Raw genomic sequence first — 12,703 nt, 5'->3', positions numbered from 1 at the left:
GAGGGGGAGAGTGTGTGGGACGGGGATTTACAGGGAGGGGGGAGAGTGTGTGGGACAGAGATTTACAGGGAGGGGGGAGAGTGTGTGGGACGGAGATTTACAGGGAGGGGGGAGAGTGTGTGGGACGGAGATTTACAGGGAGGGGGGAGAGTGTGTGGGACGGGATTTACAGGGAGGGGGAGAGTGTGTGGGACGGAGATTTACAGGGAGGGGGGAGAGTGTGTGGACGGGATTTACAGGGAGGGGGGAGTGTGTGGGACGGGGATTTACAGGGAGGGGGAGAGTGTGTGGGACGGGGATTTACAGGAGGGGGGAGAGTGTGTGGGACGGGATTTACAGGAGGGGGAGAGTGTGTGGGACAGAGATTTACAGGGAGGGGGAGAGTGTGTGGGACACGGATTTACAGGGAGGGGGGAGAGAGTGTGTGGGACACGGATTTACAGGGAGGGGGAGAGTGTGTGGGACACGGATTTACAGGGAGGGGGGAGAGTGTGTGGGACGGGGATTTACAGGGAGGGGGGAGAGTGTGTGGGACGGAGATTTACAGGGAGGGGGAGAGTGTGTGGGACGGAGATTTACAGGGAGGGGGGAGAGTGTGTGGGACACGGATTTACAGGGAGGGGGGAGAGTGTGTGGGACACGGATTTACAGGGAGGGGGGAGAGTGTGTGGACGGGATTTACAGGGAGGGGGGAGAGTGTGTGGGACACGGATTTACAGGGAGGGGGAGAGTGTGTGGGACGGGGATTTACAGGAGGGGGGAGAGTGTGTGGGACGGAGATTTACAGGGAGGGGGGAGAGTGTGTGGGACGGGGATTTACAGGGAGGGGGGAGAGTGTGTGGGACACGGATTTACAGGGAGGGGGGAGAGTGTGTGGGACAGGGATTTACAGGGAGGGGGGAGAGTGTGTGGGACGGAGATTTACAGGGAGGGGGGAGAGTGTGTGGGACGGGGATTTACAGGGAGGGGGGAGAGTGTGTGGGACACGGATTTACAGGGAGGGGGGAGAGTGTGTGGGACACGGATTTACAGGGAGGGGGGAGAGTGTGTGGGACGGGGATTTACAGGGAGGGGGGAGAGTGTGTGGGACACGGATTTACAGGGAGGGGGGAGAGTGTGTGGGACAGGGATTTACAGGGAGGGGGGAGAGTGTGTGGACGGAGATTTACAGGGAGGGGGGAGAGTGTGTGGGACGGGGATTTACAGGGAGGGGGGGAGAGTGTGTGGGACACGGATTTACAGGGAGGGGGGAGAGTGTGTGGGACGGAGATTTACAGGGAGGGGGGAGAGTGTGTGGGACAGAGATTTACAGGGAGGGGGGAGAGTGTGTGAGACGGGATTTACAGGGAGGGGGGAGAGTGTGTGGGACGGGGATTTACAGGGAGGGGGGGAGAGTGTGTGGGACGGAGATTTACAGGGAGGGGGGAGAGTGTGTGGGACGGGGATTTACAGGGAGGGGGAGAGTGTGTGGGACACGGATTTACAGGGAGGGGGGAGAGTGTGTGGGACGGGGATTTACAGGAGGGGGGAGAGTGTGTGGGACGGGGATTTACAGGGAGGGGGGAGAGTGTGTGGGACACGGATTTACAGGGAGGGGGGAGAGTGTGTGGGACGGGGATTTACAGGGAGGGGGGAGAGTGTGTGGGACCGGATTTACAGGGAGGGGGGAGAGTGTGTGGGACGGGGATTTACAGGGAGGGGGGAGAGTGTGTGGGACGGGGATTTACAGGGAGGGGGGAGAGTGTGTGGGATGGGGATTTACAGGGAGGGGGGAGAGTGTGTGGGACACGGATTTACAGGGAGGGGGAAGAGTGTGTGGGACACGGATTTACAGGGAGGGGGGAGAGTGTGTGGGACAGAGATTTACAGGGAGGGGGGAGAGTGTGTGGGACGGAGATTTACAGGGAGGGGGGAGAGAGTGTGGGACGGGGATTTACAGGAGGGGGGAGAGTGTGTGGGACGGAGATTTACAGGGAGGGGGGAGAGTGTGTGGGACGGAGATTTACAGGGAGGGGGGAGAGTGTGTGGGACGGGGATTTACAGGGAGGGGGGAGAGTGTGTGGGACGGGGATTTACAGGGAGGGGGAGAGTGTGTGGGACGGGGATTTACAGGGAGGGGGAGAGTGTGTGGGACGGGGATTTACAGGGAGGGGGGAGAGTGTGTGGGACGGGGATTTACAGGGAGGGGGGAGAGTGTGTGGGACACGGATTTACAGGGAGGGGGGAGAGTGTGTGGGACAGAGATTTACAGGGAGGGGGGAGAGTGTGTGGGACGGAGATTTACAGGGAGGGGGGAGAGTGTGTGGGACGGAGATTTACAGGAGGGGGGAGAGTGTGTGGGACGGGGATTTACAGGGAGGGGGGAGAGTGTGTGGGACACGGATTTACAGGGAGGGGGAGAGTGTGTGGGACGGGGATTTACAGGGAGGGGGGAGAGTGTGTGGGACACGGATTTACAGGGAGGGGGGAGAGTGTGTGGGACGGGGATTTACAGGGAGGGGGGAGAGTGTGTGGGACGGAGATTTACAGGGAGGGGGGAGAGTGTGTGGGACGGGGATTTACAGGGAGGGGGGAGAGTGTGTGGGATGGGGATTTACAGGGAGGGGGGAGAGTGTGTGGGACAGGGATTTACAGGGAGGGGGGAGAGTGTGTGGGACGGGGATTTACAGGGGAGCGGTTGGGAGAGTGTGTGGGACGGGATTTACAGGGAGGGGGGAGAGTGTGTGGGACGGGGATTTACAGGGAGGGGGGAGAGTGTGTGGGACGGAGATTTACAGGGAGGGGGGAGAGTGTGTGGGACGGAGATTTACAGGGAGGGGGGAGAGTGTGTGGGACGGGGATTTACAGGGAGGGGGGAGAGTGTGTGGGACACGGATTTACAGGGAGGGGGGAGAGTGTGTGGGACGGGGATTTACAGGGAGGGGGGAGAGTGTGTGGGACACGGATTTACAGGGAGGGGGGAGAGTGTGTGGGACGGGGATTTACAGGGAGGGGGGAGAGTGTGTGGGACGGAGATTTACAGGGAGGGGGGAGAGTGTGTGGGACGGGGATTTACAGGGAGGGGGGAGAGTGTGTGGGATGGGGATTTACAGGGAGGGGGGAGAGTGTGTGGGACACGGATTTACAGGGAGGGGGGAGAGTGTGTGGGATGGGGATTTACAGGGAGGGGGGAGAGTGTGTGGGACGGGGATTTACAGGGAGGGGGGAGAGTGTGTGGGACACGGATTTACAGGGAGGGGGGAGAGTGTGTGGGACGGAGATTTACAGGGAGGGGGGGAGAGTGTGTGGGACGGAGATTTACAGGGAGGGGGGAGAGTGTGTGGGACACGGATTTACAGGGAGGGGGGAGAGTGTGTGGGACACGGATTTACAGGGAGGGGGGAGAGTGTGTGGGACGGGGATTTACAGGGAGGGGGGAGAGTGTGTGGGACACGGATTTACAGGGAGGGGGGAGAGTGTGTGGGATGGGGATTTACAGGGAGGGGGGAGAGTGTGTGGGACGGGGATTTACAGGGAGGGGGGAGAGTGTGTGGGACGGGGATTTACAGGGAGGGGGGAGAGTGTGTGGGACGGGGATTTACAGGGAGGGGGGAGAGTGTGTGGGACGGGGATTTACAGGGAGGGGGGAGAGTGTGTGGGACGGGGATTTACAGGGAGGGGGGAGAGTGTGTGGGACGGGGATTTACAGGGAGGGGGGAGAGTGTGTGGGACGGGGATTTACAGGGAGGGGGGAGAGTGTGTGGGACGGGGATTTACAGGGAGGGGGGAGAGTGTGTGGGACGGGGATTTACAGGGAGGGGGGAGAGTGTGTGGGACAGAGATTTACAGGGAGGGGGGAGAGTGTGTGGGACGGGGATTTACAGGGAGGGGGGAGAGTGTGTGGGACGGGGATTTACAGGGAGGGGGGAGAGTGTGTGGGACAGAGATTTACAGGGAGGGGGGAGAGTGTGTGGGACGGGGATTTACAGGGAGGGGGGAGAGTGTGTGGGACACGGATTTCCAGGGAGGGGGGAGAGTGTGTGGGACAGAGATTTACAGGGAGGGGGGAGAGTGTGTGGGACACGGATTTCCAGGGAGGGGGGAGAGTGTGTGGGACAGAGATTTACAGGGAGGGGGGAGAGTGTGTGGGACGGAGATTTACAGGGAGGGGGGAGAGTGTGTGGGACGGGGATTTACAGGGAGGGGGGAGAGTGTGTGGGACGGGGATTTACAGGGAGGGGGGAGAGTGTGTGGGACACGGATTTACAGGGAGGGGGGAGAGTGTGTGGGACACGGATTTACAGGGAGGGGGGAGAGTGTGTGGGACGTAGATTTACAGGGAGGGGGGAGAGTGTGTGGGACGGAGATTTACAGGGAGGGGGGAGAGTGTGTGGGACGGGGATTTACAGGGAGGGGGGAGAGTGTGTGGGACGGGGATTTACAGGGAGGGGGGAGAGTGTGTGGGACGGGGATTTACAGGGAGGGGGGAGAGTGTGTGGGACGGGGATTTACAGGGAGGGGGGAGAGTGTGTGGGACACGGATTTACAGGGAGGGGGGAGAGTGTGTGGGACGGAGATTTACAGGGAGGGGGGAGAGTGTGTGGGACGGGGATTTACAGGGAGGGGGGAGAGTGTGTGGGACGGGGATTTACAGGGAGGGGGGAGAGTGTGTGGGACAGAGATTTACAGGGAGGGGGGAGAGTGTGTGGGACGGGGATTTACAGGGAGGGGGGAGAGTGTGTGGGACGGGGATTTACAGGGAGGGGGGAGAGTGTGTGGGACGGAGATTTACAGGGAGGGGGGAGAGTGTGTGGGACGGGGATTTACAGGGAGGGGGGAGAGTGTGTGGGACGGGGATTTACAGGGAGGGGGGAGAGTGTGTGGGACACGGATTTACAGGGAGGGGGGAGAGTGTGTGGGACGGGGATTTACAGGGAGGGGGGAGAGTGTGTGGGACACGGATTTACAGGGAGGGGGGAGAGTGTGTGGGACGGGGATTTACAGGGAGGGGGGAGAGTGTGTGGGACGGGGATTTACAGGGAGGGGGGAGAGTGTGTGGGACGGAGATTTACAGGGAGGGGGGAGAGTGTGTGGGACGGGGATTTACAGGGAGGGGGGAGAGTGTGTGGGACGGGGATTTACAGGGAGGGGGGAGAGTGTGTGGGACGGAGATTTACAGGGAGGGGGGAGAGTGTGTGGGACACGGATTTACAGGGAGGGGGGAGAGTGTGTGGGACAGAGATTTACAGGGAGGGGGGAGAGTGTGTGGGACGGGGATTTACAGGGAGGGGGGAGAGTGTGTGGGACGGGGATTTACAGGGAGGGGGGAGAGTGTGTGGGACGGGGATTTACAGGGAGGGGGGAGAGTGTGTGGGACGGAGATTTACAGGGAGGGGGGGAGAGTGTGTGGGACGGAGATTTACAGGGAGGGGGGAGAGTGTGTGGGACGGGGATTTACAGGGAGGGGGGAGAGTGTGTGGGACGGGGATTTACAGGGAGGGGGGAGAGTGTGTGGGACACGGATTTACAGGGAGGGGGGAGAGTGTGTGGGACGGGGATTTACAGGGAGGGGGGAGAGTGTGTGGGACACGGATTTACAGGGAGGGGGGAGAGTGTGTGGGACGGGGATTTACAGGGAGGGGGGAGAGTGTGTGGGACGGGGATTTACAGGGAGGGGGGAGAGTGTGTGGGACACGGATTTACAGGGAGGGGGGAGAGTGTGTGGGACGGGGATTTACAGGGAGGGGGGAGAGTGTGTGGGACACGGATTTACAGGGAGGGGGGAGAGTGTGTGGGACACGGATTTACAGGGAGGGGGGAGAGTGTGTGGGACGGGGATTTACAGGGAGGGGGGAGAGTGTGTGGGACGGGGATTTACAGGGAGGGGGGAGAGTGTGTGGGACGGGGATTTACAGGGAGGGGGGAGAGTGTGTGGGACACGGATTTACAGGGAGGGGGGAGAGTGTGTGGGACACGGATTTACAGGGAGGGGGGAGAGTGTGTGGGACGGAGATTTACAGGGAGGGGGGAGAGTGTGTGGGACGGGGATTTACAGGGAGGGGGGAGAGTGTGTGGGACACGGATTTACAGGGAGGGGGGAGAGTGTGTGGGACACGGATTTACAGGGAGGGGGGAGAGTGTGTGGGACACGGATTTACAGGGAGGGGGGAGAGTGTGTGGGACGGAGATTTACAGGGAGGGGGGAGAGTGTGTGGGACGGGGATTTACAGGGAGGGGGGAGAGTGTGTGGGACGGAGATTTACAGGGAGGGGGGAGAGTGTGTGGGACGGGGATTTACAGGGAGGGGGGAGAGTGTGTGGGACGGGGATTTACAGGGAGGGGGGAGAGTGTGTGGGACAGAGATTTACAGGGAGGGGGGAGAGTGTGTGGGGCGGGGATTTACAGGGAGGGGGGAGAGTGTGTGGGACGGGGATTTACAGGGAGGGGGGAGAGTGTGTGGGACGGAGATTTACAGGGAGGAGGGAGAGTGTGTGGGACGGGGATTTACAGGGAGTGGGGAGAGTGTGTGGGACACGGATTTACAGGGAGGGGGGAGAGTGTGTGGGACACGGATTTACAGGGAGGGGGGAGAGTGTGTGGGACGGGGATTTACAGGGAGGGGGGAGAGTGTGTGGGACACGGATTTACAGGGAGGGGGGAGAGTGTGTGGGACGGGGATTTACAGCTTTGGGGAACAAGAGAGGAAAGAATGTTCTGTAGAAATTCGAATTGTCTGTTCTGAATTTCTATCCTGTATTTGCAGTGATGACTTTTGTTAACTCCTTTTACAGGGGATTAGCAGGGGAGGACTGGCAGACGGGAAACTCAAACCAAACATCACATCAAATCTGACAGAGTCACTCGATTCATCAGGACCTGAATATCATCGGCCTCTGTAAGTGGAAGGAGAAATATTTGTCTGTTCTGTCTGTGGGAGAAGATTTCAAACATCAGTCTGACTGGGAAAACACCGAGAAACACAGACCCGAGTGAGAGTGTTCCAGTGCACTGAGTGTGGAAAGAGCTTTAACCAGTTACACAGCCTGAAGCTTCTCTCTCCTCCCCTGAAGGTGCTGACTCTGACTGGGTTCAGTTCTACACTCACTGGTTCCCCTCTCTCCTCCCCTGAAGGTGCTGACTCTGACTGGGTTCAGTTCCACACTCACTGGTTCCCCTCTCTCTCCTCCCCTGAAGGTGCTGACTCTGACTGGGTTCAGTTCCACACTCACTGGTTCCCCTCTCTCTCCTCCCCTGAAGGTGCTGACTCTGACTGGGTTCAGTTCTACACTCACTGGTTCCCCTCTCTCCTCCCCTGAAGGTGCTGACTCTGACTGGGTTCAGTTCTACACTCACTGGTTCCCCTCTCTCTCCTCCCCTGAAGGTGCTGACTCTGACTGGGTTCAGTTCTACACTCACTGGTTCCCCTCTCTCTCCTCCCCTGAAGGTGCTGACTCTGACTGGGTTCAGTTCTACACTCACTGGTTCCCCTCTCTCTCCTCCCCTGAAGGTGCTGACTCTGACTGGGTTCAGTTCTACACTCACTGGTTCCCCTCTCTCTCTCCTCCCCTGAAGGTGCTGACTCTGACTGGGTTCAGTTCTACACTCACTGGTTCCCCTCTCTCTCCTCCCCTGAAGGTGCTGACTCTGACTGGGTTCAGTTCTACACTCACTGGTTCCCCTCTCTCTCCTCCCCTGAAGGTGCTGACTCTGACTGGGTTCAGTTCCACATTCACTGGTTCCTCTCTCTCTCCTCCCCTGAAGGTGCTGACTCTGACTGGGTTCAGTTCTACACTCACTGGTTCCCCTCTCTCTCTCCTCCCCTGAAGGTGCTGACTCTGACTGGGTTCAGTTCCACACTCACTGGTTCCTCTCTCTCCCTCCCCTGAAGGTGCTGACTCTGACTGGGTTCAGTTCCACATTCACTGGTTCCCCTCTCTCTCCTCCCCTGAAGGTGCTGACTCTGACTGGGTTCAGTTCCGCACTCACTGGTTCCCCTCTCTCTCCCCCCCCGCCCCCCCTGAAGGTGCTGACTCTGACTGGGTTCAGTTCTACACTCACTGGTTCCCCTCTCTCTCCTCCCCTGAAGGTGCTGACTCTGACTGGGTTCAGTTCTACACTCACTGGTTCCTCTCTCTCCTCCCCTGAAGGTGCTGACTCTGACTGGGTTCAGTTCCACACTCACTGGTTCCCCTCTCTCTCCTCCCCTGAAGGTGCTGACTCTGACTGGGTTCAGTTCTACACTCACTGGTTCCCCTCTCTCTCCTCCCCTGAAGGTGCTGACTCTGACTGGGTTCAGTTCCACACTCACTGGTTCCCCTCTCTCTCCTCCCCTGAAGGTGCTGACTCTGACTGGGTTCAGTTCTACACTCACTGGTTCCCCTCTCTCCTCCCCTGAAGGTGCTGACTCTGACTGGGTTCAGTTCTACACTCACTGGTTCCTCTCTCTCCTCCCCTGAAGGTGCTGACTCTGACTGGGTTCAGTTCTACACTCACTGGTTCCCCTCTCTCTCTCCTCCCCTGAAGGTGCTGACTCTGACTGGGTTCAGTTCTACACTCACTGGTTCCTCTCTCTCCTCCCCTGAAGGTGCTGACTCTGACTGGGTTCAGTTCTACACTCACTTGTTCCTCTCTCTCCTCCCCTGAAGGTGCTGACTCTGACTGGGTTCAGTTCTACACTCACTGGTTCCTCTCTCTCTCTCCTCCCCTGAAGGTGCTGACTCTGACTGGGTTCAGTTCTACACTCACTGGTTCCTCTCTCTCCTCCCCTGAATGTACTGACTCTGACTGGGTTCAGTTCTCCACTCACTGGTTCCCCTCCCTCTCCTCCCCTCAAGGTGATAAACCATACACTACGTGTTCTGTGTGGACGAGGCTTCAACTGATCGTCCAACCTGGAGAGACACCAGGACACCCGGACCACGGAGAAACCGTGGAAATGTTGGGACTGTGGGAAGGGATTCAATTCCCCGTCCAGGCTGGAAACTCATCGACACAGTCACACTGGGGAGAGGCCGTTCTCCTGCTCCGTGTGTAGGAAGGGATTCACTCGGTCATCCAACCTCCTGACACACCAGCGAGTTCACACTGGGGAGAGGCCGTTCACCTGCTCCGTGTGTGGGAAGGGATTCACTCGGTCATCCCACCTGCTAAGACACCATCGAGTTCACACTGGGGAGAGGCCGTTCACCTGCACCTTGTGTGGGAAGGGATTCACTTGTTCGTCCCACCTCACTGAACACCAGCGAGTTCACACTGGAGAGAAACCGTTCGTCTGCTCCTTGTGTGGGAAGGGATTCACTCGTTCATCCCACCATCTGAGACACCAGCGAGTTCACACTGAGGAGAGGCCGTTCTCCTGCTCCGTTTGTGGGAAGGGATTCATTACTTCAACCCAACTAGTGACACACGAGCGAGTTCACACCGGGGAGAGGCCGTTCACCTGCTCCATATGTGGAAAGGGATTCACTTTTTCATCCGGCCTCAATGCTCACCGACTTGTTCACTCTGGAGAGAGACCCTTAAAATGTTCGGACTGTGAGAAGAGCTTCAAAAGGAAAAGTGATCTGTTGACACACCAGCGTGTTCACACTGGGGAGAGGCCGTTCACCTGTCCCGTGTGTGGGAAGGGATTTAATCGACCATCCAGCCGGCTGGCTCACCAGCGAGTTCACATGTAACTGTGATTCTGCTGTTAATCACATCCAGGACTGAACCATGTTCATTCAGGCAGTTGTGGTTTATTTCTGATGTCATGGATTTCTGGATTTAGCGTGTGTTCCACAGAATCTCTCTCACCTTCGATGTGTGACTCGAGCATCACGCCTGCAAACCTCGTTCAAAATATCAATCCACTCAGCAAATGTATTGAACAAAAGATGAACAAGTAAACACATCACAGCCCAGTCCTCCAGGTCTGTATTGACAGGAGAATGTCTGTTCTGTAACTCGAGGACGAGGCCGTGTAAGCTCTGAATGTTGGTAATCACATGTAGACTTGAGTTATTTGATAAACGGGCCTTTTGAAGCTGTTAACATGTCAGCTTTCGCAGGAATTACTCTTAAAGTAATCTCACCAATTTAAAACCTCAGACTCTGGTCCCTGTTGTCATTAATACTCAGCATTCAGTAGTGCTGATTTACAGTGATTCACTGAATTACCTGTGGAAGCTTTGCTACTCGTTTTGTTAAGTAAGTCTGTCCATTTATCATTTGCTGCCCAACTGCGAGATAACTCTGATTACATTTATACATGTCTATTAAGCGTCCGTGTGCCTAATTTTAACTGGAAATTGTGATTTGTAACTAATGAACAGTGTTTATTGCATGACTTGTAGTCTGCCTTCTTCCTTGGTGATTTGTCACTCACTCAGCAGCTTGAGGGGAACCTACCTGAGGTTTAATAAACAGAACTCATCTTGATCTGACCTGGGTTAAATGGAAGACAGTTCAGCGAGTCTGGAATCATTCACCCCTAGACCCGGGCTGGCAGGTAAAACCCCAGAGGGTTGTTCGGTAGGGATTCCTCTGGTTCCTCGGCATATATTTATCAGGATACCAAAACCCAACTTTCTGACAGTCCACTCCTGGGGACCCACTCCCTGAGCCGACAACCTTCAGCAGGGTCAGTGATGGAGTTCCACAGTGGGAATGTTCCCAGAGTAACTGTCAGGATCGCCCCCCATGGATGTTCTGGGCCATGTATTTTTTCATTATCCTGGTGTCTAACCTGCTCCCATCAATGATACAGGGAACTTTTGGGAATTTCACTTGTTCATCCCACCTCACCACACCAATCAGAAGCCTTTTAAATGTTCTGACATTGAGAAGAGATTTAAAACCAGAAATGATTCTCTGAAACAGCAACACACTCACGTTTGGAGAGGCCGTTCACCTGCTCCGTGTGTGGGAAGAGATTCACTCCTTCACCCGATCTCCTGAACCTCCAGCGAGTTCACCTGTGACCGCAGGGGTTGGATTCTGCTTTTATTGCTGCTGTCGATCACATCCAGGACTGAACCATGGCGGAGGGCCCGTGCCCTTGGGTTTCGATTTAATTTATTGATTTTATTTATTGTCCCTCCGGCCCCAATCTCAATCTGACCACAGAAATTAATTTTCTATTCTCTAATTGGGGCTTTCAATGGCAGTGCTCTTACCCAACATTCCCCGCGGTGGAGAATGTGCCCTATCCGCACCACAGGAGCCCAGGGCGCAGGCGCAGTGCGGGTGGTGTTTGGAGCATGCGCAGTGCCAGTGCTGGAGACGGACAGAGGCTGGGAACAGAGAGTGGGCGGGGCTTCAGGGTCCCAGTGACCGGGAACAGAGAGTGGGCGGGGCTTCAGGGTCCCAGTGACCAGGAACAGAGAGTGGGCGGGGCTTCAGGGTCCCAGTGACCAGGAACAGAGAGTGGGCGGGGCTTCAGGGTCCCAGTGACCAGGAACAGAGAGTGGGCGGGGCTTCAGGGTCCCAGTGACCAGGAACAGAGAGTGGGCGGGGCTTCAGGGTCCCAGTGACCAGGAACAAAGAGTGGGCGGGGCTTCAGGGTCCCAGTGACCAGGAACAGAGAGTGGGCGGGGCTTCAGGGTCCCAGTGACCAGGAACAAAGAGTGGGCGGGGCTTCAGGGTCCCAGTGACCAGGAACAAAGAGTGGGCGGGGCTTCAGGGTCCCAGTGACCTGGAACAAAGAGTGGGCGGGGCTTCAGGGTCCCAGTGACCTGGAACAAAGAGTGGGCGGGGCTTCAGGGTCCCAGTGACCAGGAACAAAGAGTGGGCGGGGCTTCAGGGTCCCAGTGACCGGGAACAGAGAGTGGGCGGGGCTTCAGGGTCCCAGTGACCAGGAACAGAGAGTGGGCGGGGCTTCAGGGTCCCAGTGACCAGGAACAAAGAGTGGGCGGGGCTTCAGGGTCCCAGTGACCTGGAACAAAGAGTGGGCGGGGCTTCAGGGTCCCAGTGACCTGGAACAAAGAGTGGGCGGGGCTTCAGGGTCCCAGTGACCAGGAACAAAGAGTGGGCGGGGCTTCAGGGTCCCAGTGACCGGGAACAGAGAGTGGGCGGGGCTTCAGGGTCCCAGTGACCAGGAACAGAGAGTGGGCGGGGCTTCAGGGTCCCAGTGACCAGGAACAAAGAGTGGGCGGGGCTTCAGGGTCCCAGTGACCAGGAACAAAGAGTGGGCGGGGCTTCAGGGTCCCAGTGACCAGGAACAAAGAGTGGGCGGGGCTTCAGGGTCCCTGTGACCAGGAACAAAGAGTGGGCGGGGCTTCAGGGTCCCAGTGACCAGGAACAAAGAGTGGGCGGGGCTTCAGGGTCCCAGTGACCAGGAACAGAGAGTGGGCGGGGCTTCAGGGTCTCAGTGACCGGGAACAGAGAGTGGGCGGGGCTTCAGGGTCCCAGTGACCAGGAACAGAGAGTGGGCGGGGCTTCAGGGTCCCAGTGACCGGGAACAAAGAGTGGGCGGGGCTTCATGGTCCCAGTGACCAGGAACAAAGAGTGGGCGGGGCTTCAGGGTCTCAGTGACCTGGAACAAAGAGTGGGCGGGGCTTCAGGGTCCCTGTGACCAGGAACAAAGAGTGGGCGGGGCTTCAGGGTCTCAGTGACCGGGAACAGAGAGTGGGCGGGGCTTCAGGGTCCCAGTGACGGGGAACAAAGAGTGGGCGGGGCTTCAGGGTCCCAGTGACCAGGATCAAAGAGTGGGCGGGGCTTCAGGGTCCCAGTGACCTGGAACAAA

At 57.8% G+C, this 12,703-nt stretch overlaps 1 protein-coding gene and 1 long non-coding RNA gene across 2 annotated transcripts in view; both read left to right on the top strand.

The window, feature by feature from the left end:
* LOC137311549 (uncharacterized) overlaps positions 1 to 8,160 on the top strand; it is an 81,397-nt gene extending 73,237 nt beyond the window's left edge. Inside the window, exons 3-4 of the long non-coding RNA XR_010960460.1 lie at positions 6,771 to 6,874; positions 8,066 to 8,160. This is a non-coding gene — a long non-coding RNA (uncharacterized lncRNA). The remainder of the gene's footprint in view (positions 1 to 6,770; positions 6,875 to 8,065) is intronic.
* A 701-nt stretch (positions 8,161 to 8,861) lies between these two features.
* LOC137311550 (zinc finger protein 229-like) lies at positions 8,862 to 10,398 on the top strand (the record flags this gene model as incomplete). Its single annotated transcript, XM_067978674.1, has 1 exon — positions 8,862 to 10,398. A coding segment is annotated over one exon (795 nt), but the record flags the coding sequence as incomplete, so codon positions are not given.
* Positions 10,399 to 12,703: the final 2,305 nt, after the last annotated feature.

Source organism: Heptranchias perlo, unplaced genomic scaffold, assembly GCF_035084215.1.
Source record: "Heptranchias perlo isolate sHepPer1 unplaced genomic scaffold, sHepPer1.hap1 HAP1_SCAFFOLD_349, whole genome shotgun sequence".
Classification (NCBI taxonomy): domain Eukaryota; kingdom Metazoa; phylum Chordata; class Chondrichthyes; order Hexanchiformes; family Hexanchidae; genus Heptranchias; species Heptranchias perlo.
The sequence above is the reverse complement of the archived record's forward strand: the minus strand, read 5'-3'. Positions and strand labels throughout refer to the sequence as shown.